At 43.1% G+C, this 26,015-nt stretch overlaps 1 protein-coding gene across 1 annotated transcript in view; it reads left to right on the forward strand.

Annotated features, from left to right (window-relative positions):
- Positions 1-26,015, forward strand: part of PIBF1 (progesterone immunomodulatory binding factor 1) — an 853,407-nt gene that overhangs the window by 288,847 nt on the left and 538,545 nt on the right. The window contains exon 11 of the mRNA XM_078656041.1: positions 2,652-2,817. Within this exon, the coding sequence (XP_078512167.1) occupies positions 2,652-2,817 (166 nt within the window). The remainder of the gene's footprint in view (positions 1-2,651; positions 2,818-26,015) is intronic.

The following is a 26,015-nucleotide window of genomic DNA, read 5'->3' on the forward strand; positions in this document are numbered from 1 at the left end:
TCCCCACATTTTAATTTCCATTCTAACATAACTCTCCACCATGTTAGATCCGTAAATAAAAAAATTGGGTGCCATGCCCCATGCAAACACGTGTGCCACTTGTCATAATGCACGTGTCACAACACACATGCGTCATGACCTGCAAAGGCAGTTGTCACAATGCATACATCTACATCTTAGAATGTATTTCCTTTCATAGAAAACACGTTCCAACACTGACAGCCATGCATGTGCATACACCTTGACACAAGCATTCATGTGCCAGTGAAGACAAGCATCCGCAAAGCCAAAAGCATGGAATTTGAAAACCAAGACCTATTGGCTTTGCCAATGCTTTAGCAGTCTCAATTTATTGCGCGTCTGAGTTCATAACTCATAATTGATATTGCACTAAAATCCCCCCCCCCAATTCCCTCTCAAAACATTTGGGTCCAACCTTCTAGTCTCTCATAAACTGAGAATTCCAGTCACAATCACACTAGACTTGCCTATCCACACATGTAGCACTCTACGCTGAGTTAGGTAAATTAATGTAGACAAATGACTACCCGGCAAGGAAAACTTAAATGGAAATGTATAAGGCACTTACTCAGCTGGTTATCCCTTGATATTAGTAAGAGGGTATTTATAAGGGGGTTCTGCTGATTTGGATCTTGCTTAACTATTAGGCTGTAGTGCTGGGGCATCTGTCTATAGACAGGCCAGAGTTTGTGGTGGTACTCGATATTTGTCAACAAGATCATACAGGTTCTGTAATGGATCACTTTGAGAATGACCAACTCTTAGCCAACTCTGGTCTGTTAAGAGCTCTAAATAGCAGATAGTTTTAGAGTGTACATTTTAATTGAATGCTCTTTTTTCCTTCAGAAGAATGAAAAGATGAGCAGGATTCAAATGTATGACATGCAGAGTACAAACACACGGGCATCAGCATTGAAAGGCTTATTCTATCTTGCAGGATTTGTGGCAAGGTAGGAAGGGACACCTAGCAGAGTATTAGTGGGGTAGCAGGATCAAGTACTTAATAGGGATAAAAAGATGTGTGATCTTGCACACGAGGGATTCTGTGAATAAAGGAGCAGGTAACGCCTGAATGTATGGGACATCAAGTATTTGTCTGAGATAAGCAAGTCAAGTCAAGTCAAAATTTATATAGCGCACTACATACCCAGAGGGTCTCAAGGCGCTGGAGCACCTGCCTGGAGCACCTGCCCGGTAATGAGGATGCGTGAGCTACATATATACAAAGACGGAAGGAGCAAATATCTACAAGAGATTTGTTAGTGGAGTGTGGATACTGACAAGAGATGTTGAGATGGAAGATCTGAAGGTTAGTTAAGGATTTGAGGGACAAGAGGAGCTGGTACCAATCAAAGATGCGCACTGATTATGAGAGGATACCTATCAGAGATGCTTGATATAGGAGAGGATACCTACTAGATATGTTTGATGGCGGTACAGGTATCTGTCTCAAATGTGTAGAGTGGTAGAAGCTGGTAACTTCCAGGAATGTGAGTGATTGCAGAAGGTACCAATCAAAGATGGCATGGCGAGGGCAGATATCGACCAGGAATATTAAGATGCCATAAAACTGATCTGAGGCGACTGTGAGCTATTCATAACAGGCACTGACCACGAAAATGTGAAATGACAGATGTGTGGAACCTATCAGGACTGTATTTATTTGCATGAGTGGGTACCTGCCAGTGATTTGTGAGATGGATAGTGCAAACACTCATTGAGGCTGTGTTGATGGCCATGTCAATACTCATAAGGGACGAGTTAAGTGCCAGGAGTTTGTAATTCACAGAAAGATGTGCTGGATTATAAAGTGGGTACCTACAAGAGTTGTCTGCCATGGCCGGTGGAAGTGCTTCCAGTTGTTTTGTCGGATTATGGGCCCAAGTATCCCATACAGTTGCTAGTAGTAATGTTGATATACCTAATAAGCATGCAAGAAATGTCTTGGGAAGGAATTTGCTGGCATGTTTAGATAGGTGGGAGGTATGAATAATGACCAGAGATGTCTGTGATGGTGCAGGTATCTATTGGGGATGTGTGATGTGCTGTGATCTTTTGGGTACCTAGAAGGGCCCTGTGAGGGAGGTGTGAGACGGAGAGTGTGAAGGCGGGTATCATCATGCTGTCTTATAACTTTTTACTTAAACTACAAAAACCTCAGTAAGATTGCAGAATAACTGTAGTGGTGATTGGATATGCTGATTGGGTGTTGAGTTGCATGTTGTTTTGTAGTTCACTTCCCCAGGTGTCTTTTGAAGTGTTGTGTGTTTATAGTTCAATATTGTTTTCTTTTGTAACTGATGGTGATGAGTTGGAAAATTAGAAGCATAAATTCTTGCCTCCAGTCAAATTATAAACTCATTCAAGGGTAGGTGCTGAAGAAGACTAGACCGCAAGACGGAGTTGAGGAACGTAGCTCTTTTTGATGTTTGAGTGGAAAGCAATACTTGCTTTGTATTGGTGGAGTTATTTGAGAAGCTTCACGACCACACATCCTTTAGGTTGCTAAAATATTACGTCACATTGACTTATTTTGGCAGTATGCCTGACTTATCTTAATCAGGTGTTCACCGTTTTAGAAAGTGCTGTTGTTCCTTTGTGCTTATCAATCCTCTGTCATATCATTTCAGGTTCAGACAACTTCAACTCACTACAGAAAGTAAGGTGTCTGAACTTCTTCATCAGTCGAAACTGAAAGCTTTTGAGGCTGAACGTGCCCATATGGTGGAAGAAGAAACTGCCAGGAACCTCATGCAGTGTCAGCTGGAATGTGAGAAGTACCAGAAAAAACTAGAGGTATGCTAAGAGGAGGATAGCTGCAGGTAGTCCGCCTGTTAAAATTGTTACTTACTTTTCTATATGCGTGTCTGTTTTTTTGTTGTTAAAAAAGACAGTTGTGATATGCCCTTATTAAAATTTCAACTATTTATACAGCCTATTAAATAATGCAGTGAAGTGGGATGTTTACATCATGCTTTCTCGATTCAAGTGTAAATATTTTCCAAGTATTTTATTGAAATAAATGTATGTTTGTAAGCAGTGGCTATTATTAAATTGTAGTGTTATCTTCCATTTTTTTCGTGTCCCTCACCGCCCTACTTTAGAGTACCAGGGCAACAGTTCTAACCTTTGTGCTTGATTAAACATGAATTCATATCTCAAAATGGTGGTCCTTACCTTAATGATATTAGGACATGCATTACCAACATGTCTGGTATGGAAAGGTCAAAGTGAGCAGAGTCAGCCTTTTCTCCTCTCTTCAGGTTTCACATTTCTAAATTTCTAAATTAAAACTACATCACAGTGCTAGAGTAATTTAGTGACCTGCACCAATGTTTTAACAGTTTTGGGTTGTGAAAAACTCACAGGTGTTTTAATTCGGCAAGTAGTATTACGTTGCCCACTTTTGTATCAGTAGGCATCCATGTACTAATTTTGGCCTACATTTGAAGTGATTTGAACATTTATTTCTATAATTGTTCTAAATTTTGTTTGGTTTTGGCTTAGTGTATGGGACTTTCATAATTGCCTCAAGTTTAGCAAAAGTTAGACTCACTCAAACCAAATCTATATTTTATAGGCAAAATATTTTGAACATAATATTTTCTGTTTTGGCTTTACTTTTTTCATGACTATTCTTTCCCTGAAAGCACTTGTGAATCTGCTTTAATAGAAGGTTGAAGTAAATGTTTGTATGATGAGACTGGAAAAGACTCCCAGTATTTCTTGCTGGTGGACAGGAAGAAAACAATTCTTAAGTGCAAAGACAGATTGTTCCATTGGAAGTTGTACCTTTCAAGTAAATGTTCAGATCCTTGAATTGCGTTTAGTGGAGTAGTACTTGACAACTTGTTTCAGCCAGTTCAAGTCAGATTTAGTGATGGGCTCCCAGCAGTCTTGTAATTTGGAACTGCATTCTCGCTTGATCCAGAAACTCAATTTCCTTCTCATCTGGCCATAAAGGTATTCTGCAACTCTCTCCTGGTTGTGATAGGTATGTCACATTTCCCTGAGTAATTCTCTTGGCACACATCCAGTGACCAAGTCTATCTGCTGTGGTGATCCTGAGAAATGTTTGCTTGAGATGTAGGACAAAACTGAGGTCCTCATCCTCTGCTCCAACCCCTGCGCGTGGGACGACTCCTGGTGGCCGACCACGCTGGGAGCTGCCATGACACCCACCAACCACGCACGCAACCTGGGATTCATCCTGAACTCAACGCTCTCTGTGACCCAGCAAGTCAACGCTGTCTCCTCCTCCTGCTTCAACACCCTCTGCATGCTTCACAAAATCTACAGATGAATTCCCACCGAAACCAGAAAGACGGTCACCCAAGTCCTCGTCAGCAGCAGACTGGACTACGGCAACACCCTCTATGTGGAAACCACGGTCAAACTCCAGAAACGACTCCAACGAATACAGAACTGCTCCGCACGCCTCATCCTTGGACTGCCTCGCCACTTCCACATCACCGCCCACCTGAGAGACCTGCACTGGCTCCCGGTCAACAAGAGGATCATCTTAAAACTCCTCACCCACGCTCACAAGGCTCTCCACAACGCCAGACCAGCCTACCTCAACGAACGACTCTCCTTCTACGCCCCGAACCGCCAGCTTCGCTCCACTGACCTCGCCCTCGCCACCGTCCCACGCATTTGCCGAACGACCACCGGCGGCAGATCATTCTCCCACCTCGCCGCCAAGACATGGAACAACCTCCCCATCCACCTGTGGCAGACCCAGGACATGCTAACCTTCGGGAGACTCCTCAAAACCTGGCTGTTTGATCAGTAGCTGCTTCTTTCCCTCTTCCTCCAGCGCCTTGAGACCCTCACGGGTGAGTAGTGCGCTTCACAAATGTCTGATTGATTGACCCAGTTCCTTCCTTGAGCACCCTGTTTTGCTGTCCTACATTTACATTGCCCATACATGTGCCTACTGTGAGGAGGAATGTTGCTGAGCCATCACCGAAGGGCTGAATTGCAGGAAATTAAAAATGCTGGCCTCCTCCAGTGTTCTGCTGCAGTCTTACCAGCTAGAACCACAAGCAGTGTAACAAGTACTGCAGGCACCAAGAAACTCCTACCTTTGTGAAATCCACCTCCCTTGTCCGCCGCCTGGTATAGGTTTGCTGCGAGATAACTCTGGCACTTTTGCAGCACCGGACTAGGCGTTTGTGAAACTGTTGTGATGAGTCAGGAATTCCACAGGGATAATCAGTACTTCAAAGAACATCAAATCCTCAGATCACATATGGTGCACCAAGATATGAAAATAGTAGCCAACAGCAGTATTGACGTTGAAGAACAGGAGGTGCCTTATATAAACCGTGGGTAAAAGATGGTCACCCAACCTAGGATTAAACAAGAAATGTGAGAGTATCAATGGCACACGGGCCACCTGGTTTTCCCAAATATATTTTGAAATGTTAATGGTGACAACTCACAGCCAATATGATTGACTGGATTATTTTGGAAAACTGACCTAAAAGAACCTAACCACAGATATGGCTAATTTTTTACACAGACTACAATTCTTGAGATAAGGGCCAAAATACATTAAATGGAAATTATGACAGACACCAAAGTCCTTTCTTAGACCAAGACCCCTTCGCTTCTGCACCAGATTTTGGGGTATGCACATTTACTACAGAGTCTCTGCTTCAGTTCTCTGGTTCAGAGTTCTGCTAGCCACATCTCTTATGAGCTGCCTTTCTTCTGACGACTTTCATTTCAAGGTTCTCAGTAAGCTTTCCCCTCTCTGTGAAGAAGGGCCACTTGGTGAACAGATTAGATTATTTGGGCCAGGAACATCTGGACTTTCCTATCAGGAATTGGTGAGCTTTTTGATCGGACTTTGGCTGTGTTTCATCTAGATACATTATTCGCCTATATGTTGTCATCCCTCCAATTGTTGGACTTCTTTGTGGATGCTCAGAGTTTCAAGCTGTAACCCAAAGAGGTAGCTTGGAGCCCTGTGCAGTCATCTGCTCTAAAGTGCTACTGGTATAGTCCCCATCAGTAGATACATTCCCAATCCAGCACTAGTCCTACTTGTAGATTTACTGTTTCCTGTCATGGGGCCACCAATGAATGTCCAGCTTTCAAGTTTGTCCCCGCTCCCAGATAGCATAGTAGAACTATCATGGACAGGTGAGATCTAGTACCAAACTCCCTTTTGATAAGAATTGCTACGAGGTTGGTCTGAGTTTTAGCCTTAGCACAGTTACCAATACAGGGGAACAAAGGGTGCACCCTAACAATGCGAATGTCCCAGTCAGTAACACAAGATGTGTTTCAAAAGTCAGATCCAGTCAGTCCCTGGTTTCGAGGATATGGATGGGCTGCTTTTTATACCCTGTATGTTGGAATTCCACCCCATAAATAATAAGGGGACATTTCTGTTTACTTTATATTCTTACTGTTATTAACCGCCAAACGTAGGATCATGATCCACTGGATACACCTGTTAGGCCACTCATTGCAGTTGTGGTATGAAGATGTTTCTGAGTGGTCCATGGTGGCGAAAGTCCAGATGAAGATGGTATCTACAGACAAAAGGCTGTGGGATGATTTACAAGAGTGACAAGAGAAGACAAATATACTCTTGGAGAGGAGGGACAAACTTAGTATGTCACAATCCTCCCAGGTCTCATAAACTTAAAACTGTTATGCTTTTTTAAGCTTTTGGCTGTTCATTTTCTCAACTTGGAGGTAGAATATCTTTAGGCCTAAGATTGTGCTCTTAATTAGTCACTGAATTCTGGTCATAGAATGCTATTACTATATAATTGTGTACTTTGTTATAAAACTAAAATAAAATTTGTTAGGAAAAAATTAAAATCCAATTTTGTTTTCATGAAAGGAAGGCTTGCTCTGTGTCAGAACTTCCAATGTCGCTTAGTATTGTCCTTTCCCAAAGGTAATTATTTCTCCAGGTAAATTCCTTTTTCGCTTCGTGGGGCGTTATTTCCTCTAACTGGGATCTCGGTGTTCCGGATTGATTATGCTTTGAGCACTGTTGCCTTCAGGAGAGTTCATAGGCTGTGAAATTATTAGGCAAAATGAACCCTTATAAGGGGAAATACTGTTTGGTTGTTTACTACAATAGCCATCCCCTCACAGTGTACTCCTTGCAAACGTCACCGGTCCATGCTTCCAATCGTGTCCATTTCCTTTCTTTCTCTTTCTGGTGCTGAAAACGTTTGTGCCAATTTTAACTCTCAGTGTAGTTTCCTGCATTAGTACTGTCCCAGGGCTTACTAATCCAGGGCCACTTTATGCTCCAATTCTCTGATACCTGTATTCCCTTCCTTGACCATACCTTCCTAGGAAAAGGGTAGATTTTTCAGGGGAAAACCAAAGCCTTGTCCCCATTCCTCAACAGAGTAGTAGAAATCCTAATGACTTTTGCATGGCTCTCTGTCCTCCTTACCACAATATCAGGAACTCCTTTAAGAGTGCCACTCTTTTTAATACTACTCCTGGTTGACACAAATCACCACTGATGTGTGAACATTCTTGCTAGAGCGAGATGGCTAGATCAAGAGACTTCTTCATTTAGAACAATAAAAAAGTGACTGTTGCATAATGATAAACTGGTACACTTGGCTGGCGAAGCGTCTGAGTACCCGTTGCAAGCACTGTTATTGGGTCTCCAATGGGGTGTCCATTGTGTCCACATCAACCCTCTAGAAAGGACCCCTAGCTGGGAAACGGAGTACGGCCACTATTTTGACATGTGCAAGGAAGTCTTGGAGTGGGCTATAGGTGAAGTGAACTCATGCTCTCAGTTTCCAACCATGTCAATGGAATACATCAGGGTGCAGTGCCCAGTGGTGCAACTGACAGTATTGCAGTCAAGATGTTTCAGAATTCCTGTTTACAGTGATTAAATGTTTTGATAGAGGTGCCGACGAACACATCACGCAATGTGCGACAATCTCCTGCCTCCCAGCTATGGAATGAGTGAGGCTGTAGCACTGGAGTGAACTCTGGGTTGCGGGCCAAGGGGGAATTAGGAGAGGGGGAATGTGGTAAATCCAAGTTTAAGCACAATCTTGTGCCAGATCTCAAAGACGGTCCTGATGGGGGTCGCAAGGTAGGCACTCCGTGGTCGTGCATGTTTAGGGAGCCAAGCGAGGTCCCAGAGAGGCCAGCAAGCTACAGCCCTATCCATTTGGATCATTGCTTCTCTTTCCCTCAGCACCCACTCCGATATAAAGCAAAGATGTGCTGCCCAGTAGTATTCCAGGAGATTGGGACACGCCAGGCCCCGATCCCTAGAGCGCATCAGAACAGAGTTTCAGAATCTGGGCCACCTCCCTCGCGTATGGAGGCGTGAATGTCTCGCTGGCGGTGTAGGATATCCTCGTGTGGAATGGAGGTTGGAAGTGTTTGGAACAAGTATAGAATCCTGGGGAGGATGGACATCTTGACGAGGTTAAGCTGTCCAAGCCAAGACACATGCAAGGGCCGCCATCGAGGAACGTCATCCAATATAGATTTTCCATATGGTGCCTAATTAGCTCTCGTCCAAGTCCATAAGGTAGGGTCAGCGTGAGACCTAAATATTAGATGACATCTGGCGCCCATTGAAAGGGGACAAGAGCCTGTATGGCACGGAGCTCTGGTTTGGATACTGTGAGATTTAAGGCTTGGGACTTTGACATGTTGACCCTGAAGCCGGAGACCCTTTCAAAGGCTGTCAGAGCAAGGACTACCGCTGGGAGGGAAGTCATGGGCTGGGTGAGCGTAAGCAAAAGATTGCCTGCATAAATACAAAATTTATGGGCACGACTGCTAAGGCGATGCCAACGATGGAGTCTGTCTGCCATATAGTGATAGCTAGGGGTTGTACCACTAAGGCAAACAATAGAGACGAGAGGAGGCATCTCTGCGGAATACCTCTTATTAAATATAGTGGCCTGGTGTGAAGACCATTCACTCAAATGACAGCAGTAGGGGCATGATGGGAAGCCATGATGCAAGGTATCATGCCCGGCCCAAGACCAATTTTCCCAAGTACCGGCTCTGACGAATGCCCAGCTGACCCAGTCAATAGCCTTCTCCGCATCAAGCAAGAGAAAGCAGGAGGAAATATCATGGCAATGGGATTCATCCACTTGATGGGCGATCAGATGGATGTTATCCGCCCCGTGCCGATTAAGTATGAAGCCAACCTGGTCGGGATCAATCAAGCCAGGGAGATATGCTTCCAGGCAGTTTGCCTCGATCTAGGTGTAAAGCTTAGCATCTGTGTTTAATAGTACAATGGGGCGATAGGAAGCATATGAAGATGGGTCCTTGCCAGGCTTAGGGATGAAGGTAATATCTGCTGCTGCCATCGTTGGGGTAAAGCCAGATTCAGAGGAGAATTAATTAAAAAGCCAGAGGAGGCGGTCCTATAGGAGAGGGAGAAAGACTCGATAGTATGCAACCGGAAGCCCATCAGGTCCAGGCATTTTCCCTGTAGGCATATCTTTTAGAGCGCTCTGCAGTTCAGCAAGAATTTTAGGGGCCTCCAGGAGTTCAGTGTGTGTTGGGTCAATAGGGTCTCAAATACAAGTGCCAAGATAGGAGTCTGAGTGTACAAGGAGCCTTGTCCTCTGAGTAAAGAGCTTGATAAGTCATAGAAAGCCTGTTGCTTTATCTGTTCAGTAGTGTCCAAGCCGCCAGGGTTGGTCTTAATCTTAGCTGTGTGTGTGCGGGCATGCTGTTGGCGTAGTTTATGTGCTAACGAGCACTCCCACTTTGTCTCCCCCCCCCTTTTGTAGTAACGCTGTTTTAAAGCAATTAAGGCCATTTCTGCTTTCTTCTTTCTGCGGGTTCATAACTGGCCTCGTAACAGGACCAGCTGTCGTTTATTGTGTCGGGAGGGGCACCCTGTTCAAAATCCTCAAGAATTTATCTCTGAGGTTAAGCCTGTCTCCACTAGTTGGGATTCACACACACGGGCGACTGCAAACACTATCTAGCCGCAGATTCCTCATCTTTTGGTTATTTTCCGGCATCAGGCTGCATCCGTAAAGTTTATAGCAGTACCTCAGTGAGCTATTAGGAGGCGCAGTGCGGTTCTAGACTGACTCCATTCTTCCCCCAAAATGGTGCGCAGAACCTATATAGGTACCAACCCTGTCAGCTGATGTCAAGATGCTTTTGAGGCTGTCTGCGCCCCCAGACACAGAGCCCCTAGAGCAAATGTATTAGGACTGTTCTGCAGATTCCTAGAGTTGGGATCTTATTAATGCATAGAGTCCAGTCACAGAATTGGGAGGATAGTAAGGCTCAGTGAGGAATCTGCGGCTAGATTCTCTACCAGAAGAGCATTACTGAAGGTCAGTAACTTGTTCGTCTGATGTAGACTTCTAGATGCAGATTCCTCCACTTTTGAATAGACCTCAAAGAAGTACCTATTTAGAAGTGGGTCTGTAAATGGACTCTGATCAGAAAGTCCTGCAGGACCAAGCGTGCAAAAGGTCCCTTTTGGCGAATCTGACTGTTCAGACCATAGTTCTCCATATATGTATGGAGGGACTTCCACATAGCTGCCCGGCAAATGTCTAGGGCAGGGACTCTACATGCTAGCACAGTGGTAGCATTTGGCCCTGGTAGAATGAGCATGCAGTCTTTATGGAGGCTTCTTTTTGGCCAGTGCATAGCAGATCTTAATACAGAGCACAATGTGACTTGGTTTTCTACTGCACTGCTTTGCTGTTTTTTGCTTCAGAGAACCCCACAAACAGTTAATCCTTCACCTATTGTGTTTTGGTACGTTAATTAAAATCTAAACACTCTTTTGGGATCCCAGCAATGGAGCCTCTCCTTCCCCTTAGAAGGTAGAGATGGAGCATAGAATGCCAGAACGGTGATAGTTTGACTGACATGTAATGACATCACAACTTTTGGTAGAAATGATGCTGGCGTCCGCAGAAGCAGTTTGTCTGGGAAGAAGATAGTGTATGGTGATGGTCACGAGGAATGCATACTTAATAGTGGGAAGCCTTAAGGGACAGCTGTGAAATTACTTCAACGGATTGCACATCAAAAAAGTGAAGACTCCGAGATAGATAGGGGTCTGTGCTTGGCCTAGTTGTGGTCTGGCAACTACCACCCGTACTGGTCTTTCGTGGTCTTCTCTGAAATCTGAGCGTGGTTGAAGATGTTGCTGTTGGCCTACTGGTACTTCAGATCCCACTACAGCCCCCACATATGCAACCTGGTGTGCTAGACCAGCAGGATGCAGTAGGCCATCTGTCCCGTCAGAGTCAACTTCACTAAAATCCAGGACGAAGACTGAAAATTGGGATCAAAGCCTGTATGTCTTAGACGAGAGGTCTCCAACCTTTTCTGTAATAACAGCTACTTAAGTTCGATGAAAATCACTCAAGCTACTACTATTATTAGGGTTGCAATAGTGACCACATCCAGCAAGATTACATTAGTGCCATCCAATGCATGTTTTTCACCAGCGATCACCTCCGTGCCAGTAGTTATGTAAAAAAAGGTTTTGTCACTTTGGAATGTCTTTACATAGGTAATACATAACTGCCATAATGGCGATGCTTGTGGCACCAAGGCAATCCAAAAAAAATTAGTAAGTCTCACAAATGCAACATCATTTATCACTCAAATATCAGGCAAAACAAATATTTTGGATATTCATCAATTTTTCTCTCAACACTAGCTTATGAGTTCTCACAATACACACATTTAAATCACAAATACACACTTTTCAAGTTTAGTTTCAATATTTTACTTTAGCCAAACAAAAGCTTCTAATTTAGCAGACTTGGCTGCACACCGGAGAGCTACTTGCAGGTAGCTGGACAGCTACCAGTAGCTCACAAGCTACTCGCTGGAGAAGCCTGCCCTATACTATCTTTCCCAGGGGGAAAGCAAGAAACTGAACCATGTACAGAATGACCTAGATTAAGGGGAGTGTCTGAGAAGGCGTCTGTGAGACTTCAACACTTTGATAGGAGCCCCAAAGATGATGGGAACTTCACCGTAGTCTAGAAGTGATTGACGAGTGCATGGGGCGAGCCTACTTTCAACATCCGAGGTGTGGGAAGGTCTGCACCCTGACGTCTGAATTTGTAGTGCTACCACTGCCACCACTTTTGTGAACACCTGGGGTGCACTGTTGAGACCAAAGGGAAGCACAGCAGACTGAAAATGCTCCTGTCTGACCCCAAACTGCGGGTAGCTCTGGTGGGGACAACAGGACAGGTGTATGGAATTTTTCTCCAGGATTGAGGGCAGACGAGACCTGGGCCATGGTGAGCATTCTTAATTCCTTGTTCTGGAAGAGGGGGTTGAGAAGTTGCAGGCCTAAAATTGGATGGGTGAAAAACTCCGTCCTTCTTGGACCCCAGAAGTAGTGGGAATAACCATCACATCCTACCTCTGGTGCTGGCACCCCCTCAACAGCCCCTTTGGCCATCATTAAACATACCTTTCTCATATCAGCATTATTCAGCAGCACAGGTCTGCATTTTTAGAGTTATTGAGTTCCTTTTGTTTAGGTTCTGTCAGAGTTCATTGGTCATTTTCAGGATTTTCCTGTTAGTTCAGACAATGACCACCACAATCCGAAGACGAGGACATATCAAACACTAGAAACGGAGCAGCATATCAGACAGACATTGTGGTTGGAACTATCCCGAATATTTAATTTCTCTACATATGTGTTTTGAGGGGCAAACATACCTTTTCAAACGTGTGTTCTGTATCATGTATGATGGCATGTAATCTTGATCGTCTTCTCCTGAGCAATCACCAGTTTTGCCGCTAAAAGTAAAAGGGAGATTAATTTTCCCATTAGCATAGATAATAGAGATGTATTGTCTTCATCTGGGTCCCCAAAAAACAGTGTTAAGGGCTGAAGTATGGTGATATTCCTGTCATTTATCTAATTTGAGGCACAATTTCTTGCCCATAATTTTTTATGTATACAAGGCCACCACATATGGAATAAATTGCCTTTCACCACAATTATGTCGAGCATGTATTTGCAATTCTAAACTTGGCCGTCATTTTTGTTGGGGACAGATACCATCTTGTCGTGATCTTATATAAACTTTCCTTGTTTTGTACACAAGTGGATGACCTGATTGCCTTAGCCTATATTTTTAGCTCATGTGTTTTAAGTAGTTCTTTCACCAAGTCTCTTTCCCAATGTATGGCATACTTTTGTTTATGTGCCCATTATCAATTACTTATGTGGCGATAGAGCCTTGGAATGGCCTTTTGTCTTTGTTTACTGGGTAACATAATTTCCAATTATGTCTTCTCTCTACTTGCCTGTTCTCTCACCTCCTGGACAACTACCTAGTGTAGTAATTGAGTTAGCCTGAACGCAGCTTTGTGAGCTAAGCCTAAGTTATCTTGATTACCACTCTTGTATTTAGCCCCCTCCTGTAAATTTGCTGCTGGGGGATTTGGAAACATAGAGCAGACATCCTCTATAGGTATAACAATGCCTTCTGCAAGTAGGAACTGTCAAATAGTTCTCTGCAACATCTTTAGCCACTGATGTGGAGTAATTCTAGGGGAGAAGCCTATCTTACCAGTTCTGTTTCTTAAACTTTGTGCTCCTTCTGCAACGCGAACTCGTCTTCATCCCTTTAGAAGGTACCCGACAATCCAAGGAGAAGGACAGAATTCTGTGTCCCATCTCTATCATTTCTCAACATAAGCAAATGATTATTGGTGATGTACCTTTTAACCACATTGGTCTCACCTCTGCTGTTGTAGACATCCTAGCGGCCAACCCTCTTTTAGAGGGCACTACAAGAGCTACAAATTGATGCTCAATAGAGAACATCCTGTCATTCTTCTGTTCTTTTAGGTCTTTCTTCTAGGATAATGCAGAATCACGAGTTGAGGAAGACACCTGTGAGTTACCTTGTGACATTGGCACATGCAGAAACCAATATTGACAATGTGCAATATTGTTTTGTTGCTAACAATGTGTGAAGGATAGTTTGATCTGCCTGCTGTTTCGTTTCTCCCCTTGTCTGGCGTGCTGCCGACTGATAGACTTGAATTTGCCTTTGCTCAGGCAATCTGAACACGCTCTAAAAACATATTACTGTTTGCACCATGAAGCATCTTTTTTGAATAAACTATTTTATTTTTGCCTTCACCCCTGCCAAGTGTACCAGCAAGATAAAACCCTCGGCACATTCTGTATCGTACATCAAGTTCCATTGGGTCAAGATGTAATGAAGAGCTCCCTAGGTGTAGGCAGCATAATGCCTGAATGGAGAGATTTATCTTCAACTTACTTTCCATAACTTCATGCCTCGTCTACTGAAGCCAACCCGTATAATTCTGTTTGGTCCATAGTCACAAAACATTTTTAGGTCTCGCTGGCGTTGCAGGGCGAAGCCCTGCCGCCAACGAGACTTCTAGCCGCCTTCATCCCTGTCAAGGGAGTAACAGCTGTGAACGAGCCCGACACAGACCTGGGCACGAGCCGACCCAGGTCTGTGAACGCACTTCAAGGTTGAGCAGCTTGTGCACGTTTGTTGGACGTCAGGCGCCGCCAGACCAATTATCCCAGCATGAAACTCTACTTCCTGAGGCCACAAAACCAATTATCCCAGCAGGAGTCTCCACTTCCTCAGGCGCTGCAACAATTATCACAGCATGAGACCCACTTATCACAGCATGTCAACAGGCCCCCAGGCTGCTGGAGCACTCAACTATAATTAATGTGCAGTTGAGTGCTCCAGCAGTGTGGGGCGGCTCTCTGCATGCTGTGATAATTATCACTTTGGGGCCTCATGCTGTGATAATTAGGGCGGCATGCTCTATTTGCAGCACTGAACATTTTCAAAGAAGGCGAAGCAGGACATTCATTGGAGACACTCACCCTCACTAACCCTCAGCCCTCACACACCTCCTCACCCTCACACCCCCTCACTCTCACACACCCTCACATACCCTCACACACCCTCACACACCCTCACTCACCCTCCCACACCCTCACACACCCTCTCACCCTCACACCCCCTCACCTTCACACCCCCTCACCCTCACTCACCCCCTCACCCTCACACCCCCTCACCCTCACACCCCCTCACCCTCACACTGCCTCACCCTCACACTGCCTCACCCTCACACCCCTCACCCTCACACCCCTCACCCTCACACCCCCTCGCCCTCACACCCCCTCGCCCTCACACCCCCTCGCCCTCACACCCCCTCGCCCTCACACCCCCTCACCCTCACACACTCTCACGCACTCTCACCCTCACACACTCTCACCCTCACACACTCTCACCCTCACACCCCTCACATACCCTCACACACCCTCACACACCCTCACACACCCTCACACACCCTCACTCACCCTCACTCACCCTCACTCACCCTCACTCACCCTCACACCCCCTCACCCCCCCTCACCCTCACACCCCCTCACCCTCACACCCCCTCACCCTCACACCCCCTCACCCTCACACCCCCTCACCCTCACACCCTCTCACCCTCACACCCCCTCACCCTCACACCCCCTCACCCTCACACACCCTCACCCTCACACACCCTCACTCACCCTCACTCACCCTCACACACCCTCACCCTCACACCCCCTCACCCTCACACCCCCTCACCCTCTCACCCTCTCACCCCCTCACCCTCACCCCCTCACCCTCACACCCCCTCACCCTCACACCCCCTCACCCTCACACCCCCTCACCCTCACACACCCTCACCCTCACACACCCTCACCCACCCTCACCCTCACACACCCTCACACACCCTCACACACCCTCACCCCCCTCACTCACCCTCACACACACTCACACACACATACTCTTACCAGCATAGCATAACAAAACATAGCATAGCATAACGAAACACAGCATAGCATAGCATAACAAACAAAAGCATAGGATAGCAAAAGCACAGCATAACAAAACAAAGCATAGGATAGCAAAACACAACAAAACATAGCATAGCAAAACACAACAACGCATAGCATAACAAAACACAACAAAACACCATAGCATAACAAAACAAAGCATAGCAAAACAAAGCATATCATAGTAAAACAACAAAACATAGCATAACATAACACAACAAAACATAGCAGAACAAAACATAGCAGAACAAAACATAGTATAACAAAACATAGTATAACAAAACATAGCATAACAAAACATAGCATAACAAAACATAGCATAACAAAACATAGCATAACACAGCAAAACATAGAATAGCATAACAAAACAAACCATAGCATAACATAACAAAGAATAGCAAAACAAAACATAGCATAGTAAAACAAAACAAAACATAGCATAGCATAACATAACACAACAAAACAGCAGAACAAAACAGCAGAACATAACAAAACATAGCAAAACAAAGCATAGGATAGCAAAACAAAACATAGCATAGCAAAACATAGCATATCATAGTAAAACAACAAAACATAGCATAACATAACACAACAAACCATAGCAGAACAAACCATAGCAGAACAAATCATAGCATAACAAATCATAGCAAAACAAAACATAGCATAACAAAACATAGCATAACAAAACAGCAGAACATAACAAAACATAGCATAACACAGCAAAACATAGAATAGCATAACAAAACAAACCATAGCATAACATAGAATAGCATAACAAAACATAACAAAGAATAGCAAAACAAAACATAGCATAGTAAAACAAAACAAACCATAGCATAGCATAACATAACACAACAAAACAGCAGAACAAAACAGCAGAACATAACAAAACATAGCAAAACAAAGCATAGGATAGCAAAACAAAACATAGCATAGCGAAACATAGCATAACATACCTTAAAACAAAACATAGCATAACAAAACATAGCATAACACAGCAAAACATAGAATAGCATAACAAAACAAACCATAGCATAACATAACAAAGAATAGCAAAACAAAACATAGCATAGTAAAACAAAACAAAACATAGCATAGCATAACATAACACAACAAAACAGCGGAACAAAACAGCAGAACATAACAAAACATAGCAAAACAAAGCATAGGATAGCAAAACAAAACATAGCATAGCAAAACATAGCATATCATAGTAAAACAACAAAACATAGCATAACATAACACAACAAACCATAGCAGAACAAAACATAGCAGAACAAAACGCAGCATAACAAATCATAGCATAACAAATCATAGCATAACAAATCATAGCATAACAAATCATAGCATAACAAAACAGCAGAACATAACAAAACATAGCATAACACAGCAAAACATAGAATAGCATAACAAAACAAACCATAGCATAACATAGAATAGCATAACAAAACAAAACATAACAAAGAATAGCAAAACATAGCATAGTAAAACAAAACAAACCATAGCATAGCATAACATAACACAACAAAACTGCAGAACAAAACAGCAGAACATAACAAAACATAGCAAAACAAAGCATAGGATAGCATAGCAAAACATAGCATAACATAACTTAAAACAAAACATAGCAAAACATAGAATAGCATAGGAAAACATAGAATAGCATAACATAACACAACAAAACAGCAGAACAAAACAGCAGAACATAACAAAACATAGCAAAACAAAGCATAGGATAGCAAAAAAAACATAGCATAGCAAAACATAGCATATCATAGTAAAACAACAAAACATAGCATAACAAAACACAGCAAAGCATAACACAGCAAAGCATAGGATAGCAAAACACAGCAAAGCATAGGATAGCAAAACACAGCAAAGCATAGGATAGCAAAACACAGCAAAGCATAGGATAGCAAAACACAGCAAAGCGTAGGATAGCAAAACACAGCAAAGCGTAGGATAGCAAAACACAGCATAACATAGCGCAACATAGCGCATAACAGCGCATAACATAGCGCAACATAGCGCAACATAGCGCATTAGCATAGCGCAACATAGCGCATAGCATAGCGCAACATAGCATAACGTAGCGCGCAACATAGCGCATAACATAGCGCATAACATAGCGCATAACATAGCGCATAGTGCATAACATAGCGCATAACATAGCACATAGCACATAACATAGCGCAACACATAGCGCATAACATAGCGTATAGCGCATAACATAGCGCATAACATAGCGCATAACATAGCGCATAACATAGCGCATAGCATAGCGCATAACAACGCATAGCGCATAACATAGCGCATAACATAGCGCATAACATAGCGCATAACATAGTGCATAACATAGTGCATAACATAGCGCATAGCGCATAACATAGCGCATAGCATAGCGCAACATAGCGCATAGCATAGCGCATAGCGCATGACATAGCGCATAGCGCATGACATAGCGCATGGCGCATGACATAGCGCATGGCGCATAACATAGCGCATAACATAGCGCAACATAGCGCATAACATAGCGCATAACATAGCGCATAACATAGCGCAACACATAGCGCATAACATAGCGCATAACAGCGCATAACATAGCGCATAACAGCGCATAACATAGCGCATAACATAGAGCATAGCGCATAACATATCGCATAGCATAGCGCAACATAGCGCATAGCGCATAACATAGCGCATAACATAGCGCATAGTGCATAACATAGCGCATAACATAGAGCATTGCGCATAACATAGCGCATAACATAACATAGCGCGCAACATAGCGCAACATAGCGCATAGCATAGCGCATAGCATAGCGCATAGCATAGCGCATAACATAGCGCATAACATAGCGCATAACATAGCGCATAGCGCATAACATAGCGCATAACATACGCATAACATAGCGCAACATAGCGCATAGCGCATAACATAGCGCATAGCGCATAACATAGCGCATAGAGCATAGCGCATAACATATCGCATAGCTATGCGCATAGCGCATAACATAGCGCATAACATAACGCATAGCGCATCGCATAGCGCATAACAGCGCATAGCGCATAACAGCGCATAGCGCATAACATAGCGCATAACATAGCGCATAACATAGCGCTACATAGCGCATAACATAGCGCATAGCGCATAGCATAGCGCATAACATAGCGCATAGCATAGCGCATAACATAGCGCATAGCGCATAACATAGCGCATAACATAGCGCATAGCGCATAGCATAGCACATAACATAGCGCATAGCGCATAACATAGCGCATAGCCCATAACATAGCGCATAACATAGCGCAAAACATAGCGCATAACATAGCGCATAACATAGCGCATAGCGCATAACATAGCACATAACATAGCGCATAGCGCATAACATAGCGCATAGCGCATAACATAGCGCATAACATAGCGCATAACATAGCGCATAGCGCATAACATAGCGCATAACATAGCGCATAACATAGCGCATAACATAGCGCATAGCGCATAACCTAACCTAACCAAGCATAGCGCATAACCTAACCAAGCATAGCGCATAACCTAACCAAGCATAGAGCATAACCTAACCAAGCATAGAGCATAACCTAATCAAGCATAGAGCATAACCTAACCAAGCATAGAGCATAACCTAACCAAGCATAGAGCATAACCTAACCAAGCATAGAGCATAACCTAACCAAGCATAGAGCATAACCTAACCAAGCATAGCATAGCCTAACCAAGCATAGCATAGCCTAACCAAGCATAGCATAGCTTAACAAAACACAACACAACAAAACATAGCATAACATAACATAACAAAACACAACAAAACATAGCATAACAAAACATAGCATAACAAAACAAAACAAAACATAGCATAACAAAACAAAACATATCATAGCCTAGCAAAACATAGCATAGCATACCAAACACAACAAAACATAGCATAGCATAACAAAACATAGCAAAACAAAGCATAACACACACCACACACACAACCACGCACACACAACCACACACAACTATCTATCTATCTATCGCCCTCACTCTATCTGTCTATCTATCTATCGCCCTCACTCTATCTGTCTATCTATCGCCCTCACTCGATCTATCGCCCTCACTCGATCTATCGCCCTCACTCTATCTATCGCCCTCACTCTATCTATCGCCCTAACTCTATCTATCTATCGCCCTAACTCTATCTATCTATCAATCTATCAATCTATCGGCCTCACTCTATCTATCGGCCTCACTCTATCTATCGGTCTCACTCTATCTATCGGCCTCACTCTATCTATCGGCCTCACTCTATCTATCGGCCTCACTCTATCTATCGCCCTAACTCTATCTATCGCCCTCACTCTATCTATCTCCCTCACTCTATCTATCTCCCTCACTCTATCTATCTATCGATCTATCTAACACCCTCACTCTAACACCCTCACTCTATCTATCGCCCTCACGCTATCTATCGCCCTCACGCTATCTATCTATCTATCGCCCTCACTCTATCTACCTATCGCCCTCACTCTATCTACCCATCGCCCTCACTCTATCTACCTATCGCCCTCACTCTATCTATTTATTTAGATACTGATTGCCATCACTCTATCTATCTGTCTAGCTATCTATCGCCCTCACTCCTATCTATCGCCCTCCCTCTATCTATCGCCCTCACTCTATCTATCTATCCCACTCACTCTATCTATCGCATCACCACAGCATCACTCAGCACCACCACAGCATCACTAAGGGGCACAACCACATCACTATGCGCTACCACAGGATCATTGAATGCCACAGCATCACTAGTCGCCACTACAACATCACTCAGCGCCACCACAGCATCAATCTGTGCAACCATTCAACAACAACTGGGTCAAATATGATCTCTCAATGTTTCAAGCTTTATTACAAATGTCACAAAAAGAGGTTAGTATTTCACTTCTGTTCTTGGATTTTCGTCACAATAAAATACACTGAACATATTCTTCACAAAAGTTATTTACAAAAGTTTAAGCTATTGCCATTATAAATTACAATAACTTTTATTTAAGTATTAATTATTAAAAAAATTCAAAGCCGTTGTTATTTGTAATATCAATATTTCTAAGTCACGTGAATACAACACATATTGCATTACAAATGCTATAGGTGTCACGAGTTATAACTATTGGCATTGTAAATGACAAAGCTATTATTTTTGCTATTTTCAAAACCAACACATATATAAAAAATGTGTCATTTACAATATCAATAGCTCAAACTTTCCTAATGCGAGACCTTATGCATTGCAAATGCTTGTTTGTGATTAGTTGTCTCATTGAGGCCTGGGCAAAATTTTACCTATGCTGTCATAATTGGTGTAATTTTGATAATTTTGAGGAGCAAAATTTACGCAAAAGTAGCAAGATTATGCCAATGCGCCACATAACATAGTTTCAGAAAAAAATTGTAAAATAAATGTACCGTTAGGTTAATTTTTTTTACCATGAACAGCATTATAAGTAGATTTTTTTTAACCCAAGCAGATTGTCGGGTAACTTTTGAGCTGCAGTATTTTGAACGTTCAGAACAGTTCCTCTAACGTGGGCAGTCAACAAACATTTCAGGTAGATTTTTTCACCCGAGCAGGCCGTTCAAGTACTTTTTTTCGTGCAAAACTAAAAATCTAAATGCAAGTGGCAGTGTTTTGAACGCAAGCAACTAAAATAAACGTAAAGTTTAATTTTCGAGCTTAATTTTTACCCGAACGTCAGATGTGCATTTTGCACTACTCTGAATAATTCCACGTCATTTTTGCTGTAATTTTGCATAATCAAGCTACAGCATATTACGCTAGCTACACACATCCCCGGTCTCAATCCTCGGGTGTCCATCGTCCTGAGTTTACAGAAATTATTTGTGAATGAGGGCCAGCATTCTATCTGGACAGAATAGGGGCTCTGCCTCTTGTAGAGGAACCATTCATAGCCTGTGCTGGCAATCTTGTCAACGGTGGATAATGCCACCATTCTAAATAGATTACATCTTGCGTTCCTCACTGGTAATTTTTGTGGTGGTTAAGATCGAAAGTGGACCTCATTGCTAATTTGTAGGCAGGGGAAGAATAGTTGTTGTGTGTGTATGTTTAAAAAAAAAGTTTTATTACTTTACATTTCACCTCCAATCATTAACAGTATATTCTGTTACAATCTTCTGTCTTCTTACATCTGTACTACCAGCGACATTGATTTGGTTTTGTACATTGATGGAAAATGTATCCAGTATGCACTCTCTAGTCAACCAGTTAATAATCTGGAGTCTTGCAATAGTGGGTTCCCATTTCCATCTGGTCTGGTTAGCCCCATTAGTGGATTTAAGAACCGAGCGTTAAATAACAGAGTTTATTGTTGTCTAAATTATTCCGCCACTCACTTGGCAGTGTGTTATTTGCCGTTTTTATGTTACATGCGCACCAATAATCACTCTTGTCACTACTCATTCGTTCTGCTTCTTATTTTGGAGCATCTACTTTTGTCTTTTAACTACTATAGCCAAACAAAAAGAATACAGTTGTACAAATATGACTGAATGTATGTTTGTCTATCTGAATTTGTTATTTGTGTTGCCACTAGAGCTTAGGTTTAAAGCTTTCTTCAAATGAATCATTCTATGTCTTTGTTTTGATTTGTAGCCCGGCTACGAACAAAGAAGTATATTTCATCCCAAATCACAGCATCTACCTTGACTTCAGTGAAGGAGGCTCTTTGCTGCTTGGCAGTGGCTGAGAAATTGGGGAATATCATGACTGTTTTCAACACTAAAATGACCTTTCTCACGAGGCTTCTGCAGCAAACAGTCCCCATTTATATAGTGTAGGAGCCTTTCTACTGCAGGTCCGGGGTGGCCTGTAGCAGAGACGGCCATGCTGGTACTGTGTGTGCTCTTTCTAGCACATAAATCGCGGATAGCCCTTTGGGGGTAACCTCTTGCACTAGCCACTGTTTCTGGAAAGTCGATCTTGTCTGGGAGGCCAACCACCCAAATGCTGTTTATTCTGGCATGGCCTTCAGAATCCCCGGCTCAATATTCTAAGAACGTGACCAGTTCAGTGAGATCTATCAATATTTTGTGGTGTTCTTCAGAGGGTGGTTTCAAACCAGCTTTCATGATCTCTGCTTTGCGATCTTGCTCCCTCATTTTCCCTTGTGCGCCCATAACAATCACAGGTCTTTTGCCAAAGTATCAATCTTCCTCTTCAGTGTTTCTCAAGTGGATCTAATAGACACCAGTGTGACAACCAGCGTCTCCTCTTTCTCATTTCCCACAGGCTTCGGGTTGGAGGTTGCAGCAGAGTTCACAAGTGGCTTCTGGTTCCTAAATTTGGCTCCAGCCCCATCGTCTTTTTTTATTTTCGAGTGCCTCCTCATTGTTGCTCACTATAATGTGATTCTCTTAGATCTCCTGTCTGAAGTTTGTTTAGTGGTTCCTGCAGTTTATTCAGTTATTTTCTCCACCTCTTGTTAACTGTTGTTATGGTTGCAAGCAAAGTTTTTCAAGGTTGTGGTTTAATGCTGTCTGAAGACAGCCATGCACATCCATTTCTAAATATGAATAGGAGCATTCCTCTGATTTTCCAAGTTCTATTAATGACGTCCGTACCTTCTCCTTGTTCTACTTAGATGCAGTTTTGAAGTCCTGGGTCACTTTTCCGCATTTCAAACGGTCTGATGCTGCTAGGCTAAATAAACAACTATACAAAAGCCAATACTGCAACTGCTATTTGAAGAGAAACTTGAATTTCTGTGCACAAAGGGGTTCTCATCAGTGTCCGATCAGTGTCTGCAAGTGTCACTTGCAGACACTGATCGGACACTACACCGAGGCAAGACGCCAGCAGGCGACAAGGTCCTTGATTAATTCCAGACCGCCCCCAACCTCCAGTCTCGTCACCAACTCGGATTTTACCAAATTTACAATCAACACACTGAATGAAAACATTGTGTCTTCGCCCGGTTTGTTTTCCAGTAGTGCACACTCATACCAAAGTTATGAGGTCCTGATGAGAACCCCCTCACTGGTTAAGGGTTCGAAACGCGTAGACCGCTTTTCTACACCATAAGAATGCTATTCTTTAAATAGATTATCTTGATTCGAAAAAGTTGTTGTTGAAATTGTACCAAATAAGTTTCTTTGGTGTTCTTGCAAAAATTTAATTTGTGACATTCAAAATTGTAAATACTGATTCGTGTATGTTTGGTATGTTTCGAATGTGAATGCTGACCAATCACGTATGAATGTTGTGTCCCCACTAATGTGCACTTTTTATGCAAATGTCATTTTAATGAGAATTGTATTGTGTATTGTCCGTTTTTGATAATTGTTGTGAACTTCATGGTGAACTTTAACCAACGAATAATTTGAAATCTTTCATAAATAATAAAAGTGATTCATTCTGACAAATTGTGCAAACTCGCACTCCGTTTAATTCTTCGTGCGCAGAAATTCAAGATTCTCTTCAAATAGCAGTTGCAGTATTGGCTTTTGTATAGTTGTTTAGTGATATTGAGGCTTGGCCATACTGTGGGGAGCCCACACCCAGTGTTGTTTTCGCTAGGCTAAATAGGCCTCGTTTGTTATTACCACTTAGCCTGGTATAGCTTTTTTTGCCTGTCTTCCCCCACTTGTGTTTAGTTATTTGCCCTAATCCACTGTACTGTTCTCATACAAATTTGGGCGAAGGGTTTACGCCAGTGACAGCTGTCATTCCTAATGTGGCACCCTTTTCGTTGAGACACTACTTGATAGGAGACTAGCTTTTCGAGGAGTTCAAAAAAGAACATGAATTTTAAAACCAAGAAACTGAGGGTGACACATAATCCATTATAATTTATAAAAACACTTCAGAAAAAAAGTCCTTATCTATTGTTGGGGATACAGGTCAATGGAGAACAACTCAAACGACGTATGGAGTGTATAGGAGCAGAGGGATGCATTCCCTGTGAGAGAATGCAGTGGCAACTGGCATCCATCGATGGCAAGAAGCTGGGACAAGCCGGGATTCCACTGTTAAGATAACATTGTTATTTAGCTTCGTGCAGCTCCCCTTCCCATTGTGGGGTACCTTCAGGGTTACCGCTCTCTCCTGTTCCCAGTCCCAGATGGCCCTTCAGGCTCCTGGTCCGGTAAGTCACTGTTCCTACTCCGAGGGGGGGGGGGCTTGCTCCTCAGATCACCAGTCTAATGCCTCCAGTTTCCCTACTGGGTCCTCACCCAGGCCAGGTGCTCTTCTTTTTTGGATGAGTGACCCACTTATCGCAGCCATACTTGTTTGGATATGTTTATGTGACTGTGGCTGCCATCTTGAGTTCCTCGACCATGGGGCCGCGTGTCCTCTTCCTCACCGCATCGGATGTTTTAGGAGCCTCTAGCATATTGTAACATTTGCCCACAAGCCATCAGCAGTGTGCCGTATCATGTAGGGCAATTTTGTTCATTTCCGAAGCAGCATGCAGTGGGCAGTCTGGGAGTCTGGGCGTCTGGGCTATGCACATTTATTTATTTATTTTAAGAGTTTTATATAGCGCTAGCCAGACCCGAGGGTATCGGAGCGCTTTACAACATACATGTCAGGAAATCGCACAGTAAGGCAGTAGTATCAAGTGAGTCTCCCTAATTATTTGTGTTAATGTTTTATTCCTACACTGGCTAAAAGTCTCATTTGTGTTTGAAGACTAGCTTAGCTGTATGAGGTTGGTTATAGGGCAATAATGTTGAATTTGCAGCATTGACTGCAGTCAAGGAAATGTGTGTCAGTAGGGTGGTGTTTACCTTGCCCACCGCACTCCATATCTTCATGAACACATGAGCTGTTAGTCACATTGGTTAAACGAAAGCAAACACCCAGAATACAAAAGGCAATCACATAAAAACACAGGACTTGGACACAGGTTTTTGGTGATGCCTAGAAGTGAGGTGACCACCCCATATAATGAGCCATTACTGACCCAGGGCCAAAAAACTGTCTATAGTGGCTGCTGATTATTAGAGGTATGGGAAATTTGCTTGAGTGTCATAAACGGTGACTTATTTTTGAAAATTATGCAAATTTACGCATAATTACACAACATTTATGGCAGC

This window comes from Lissotriton helveticus, chromosome 8 (assembly GCF_964261635.1).
Source record: "Lissotriton helveticus chromosome 8, aLisHel1.1, whole genome shotgun sequence".
NCBI classification, from domain to species: Eukaryota; Metazoa; Chordata; class Amphibia; order Caudata; family Salamandridae; genus Lissotriton; species Lissotriton helveticus.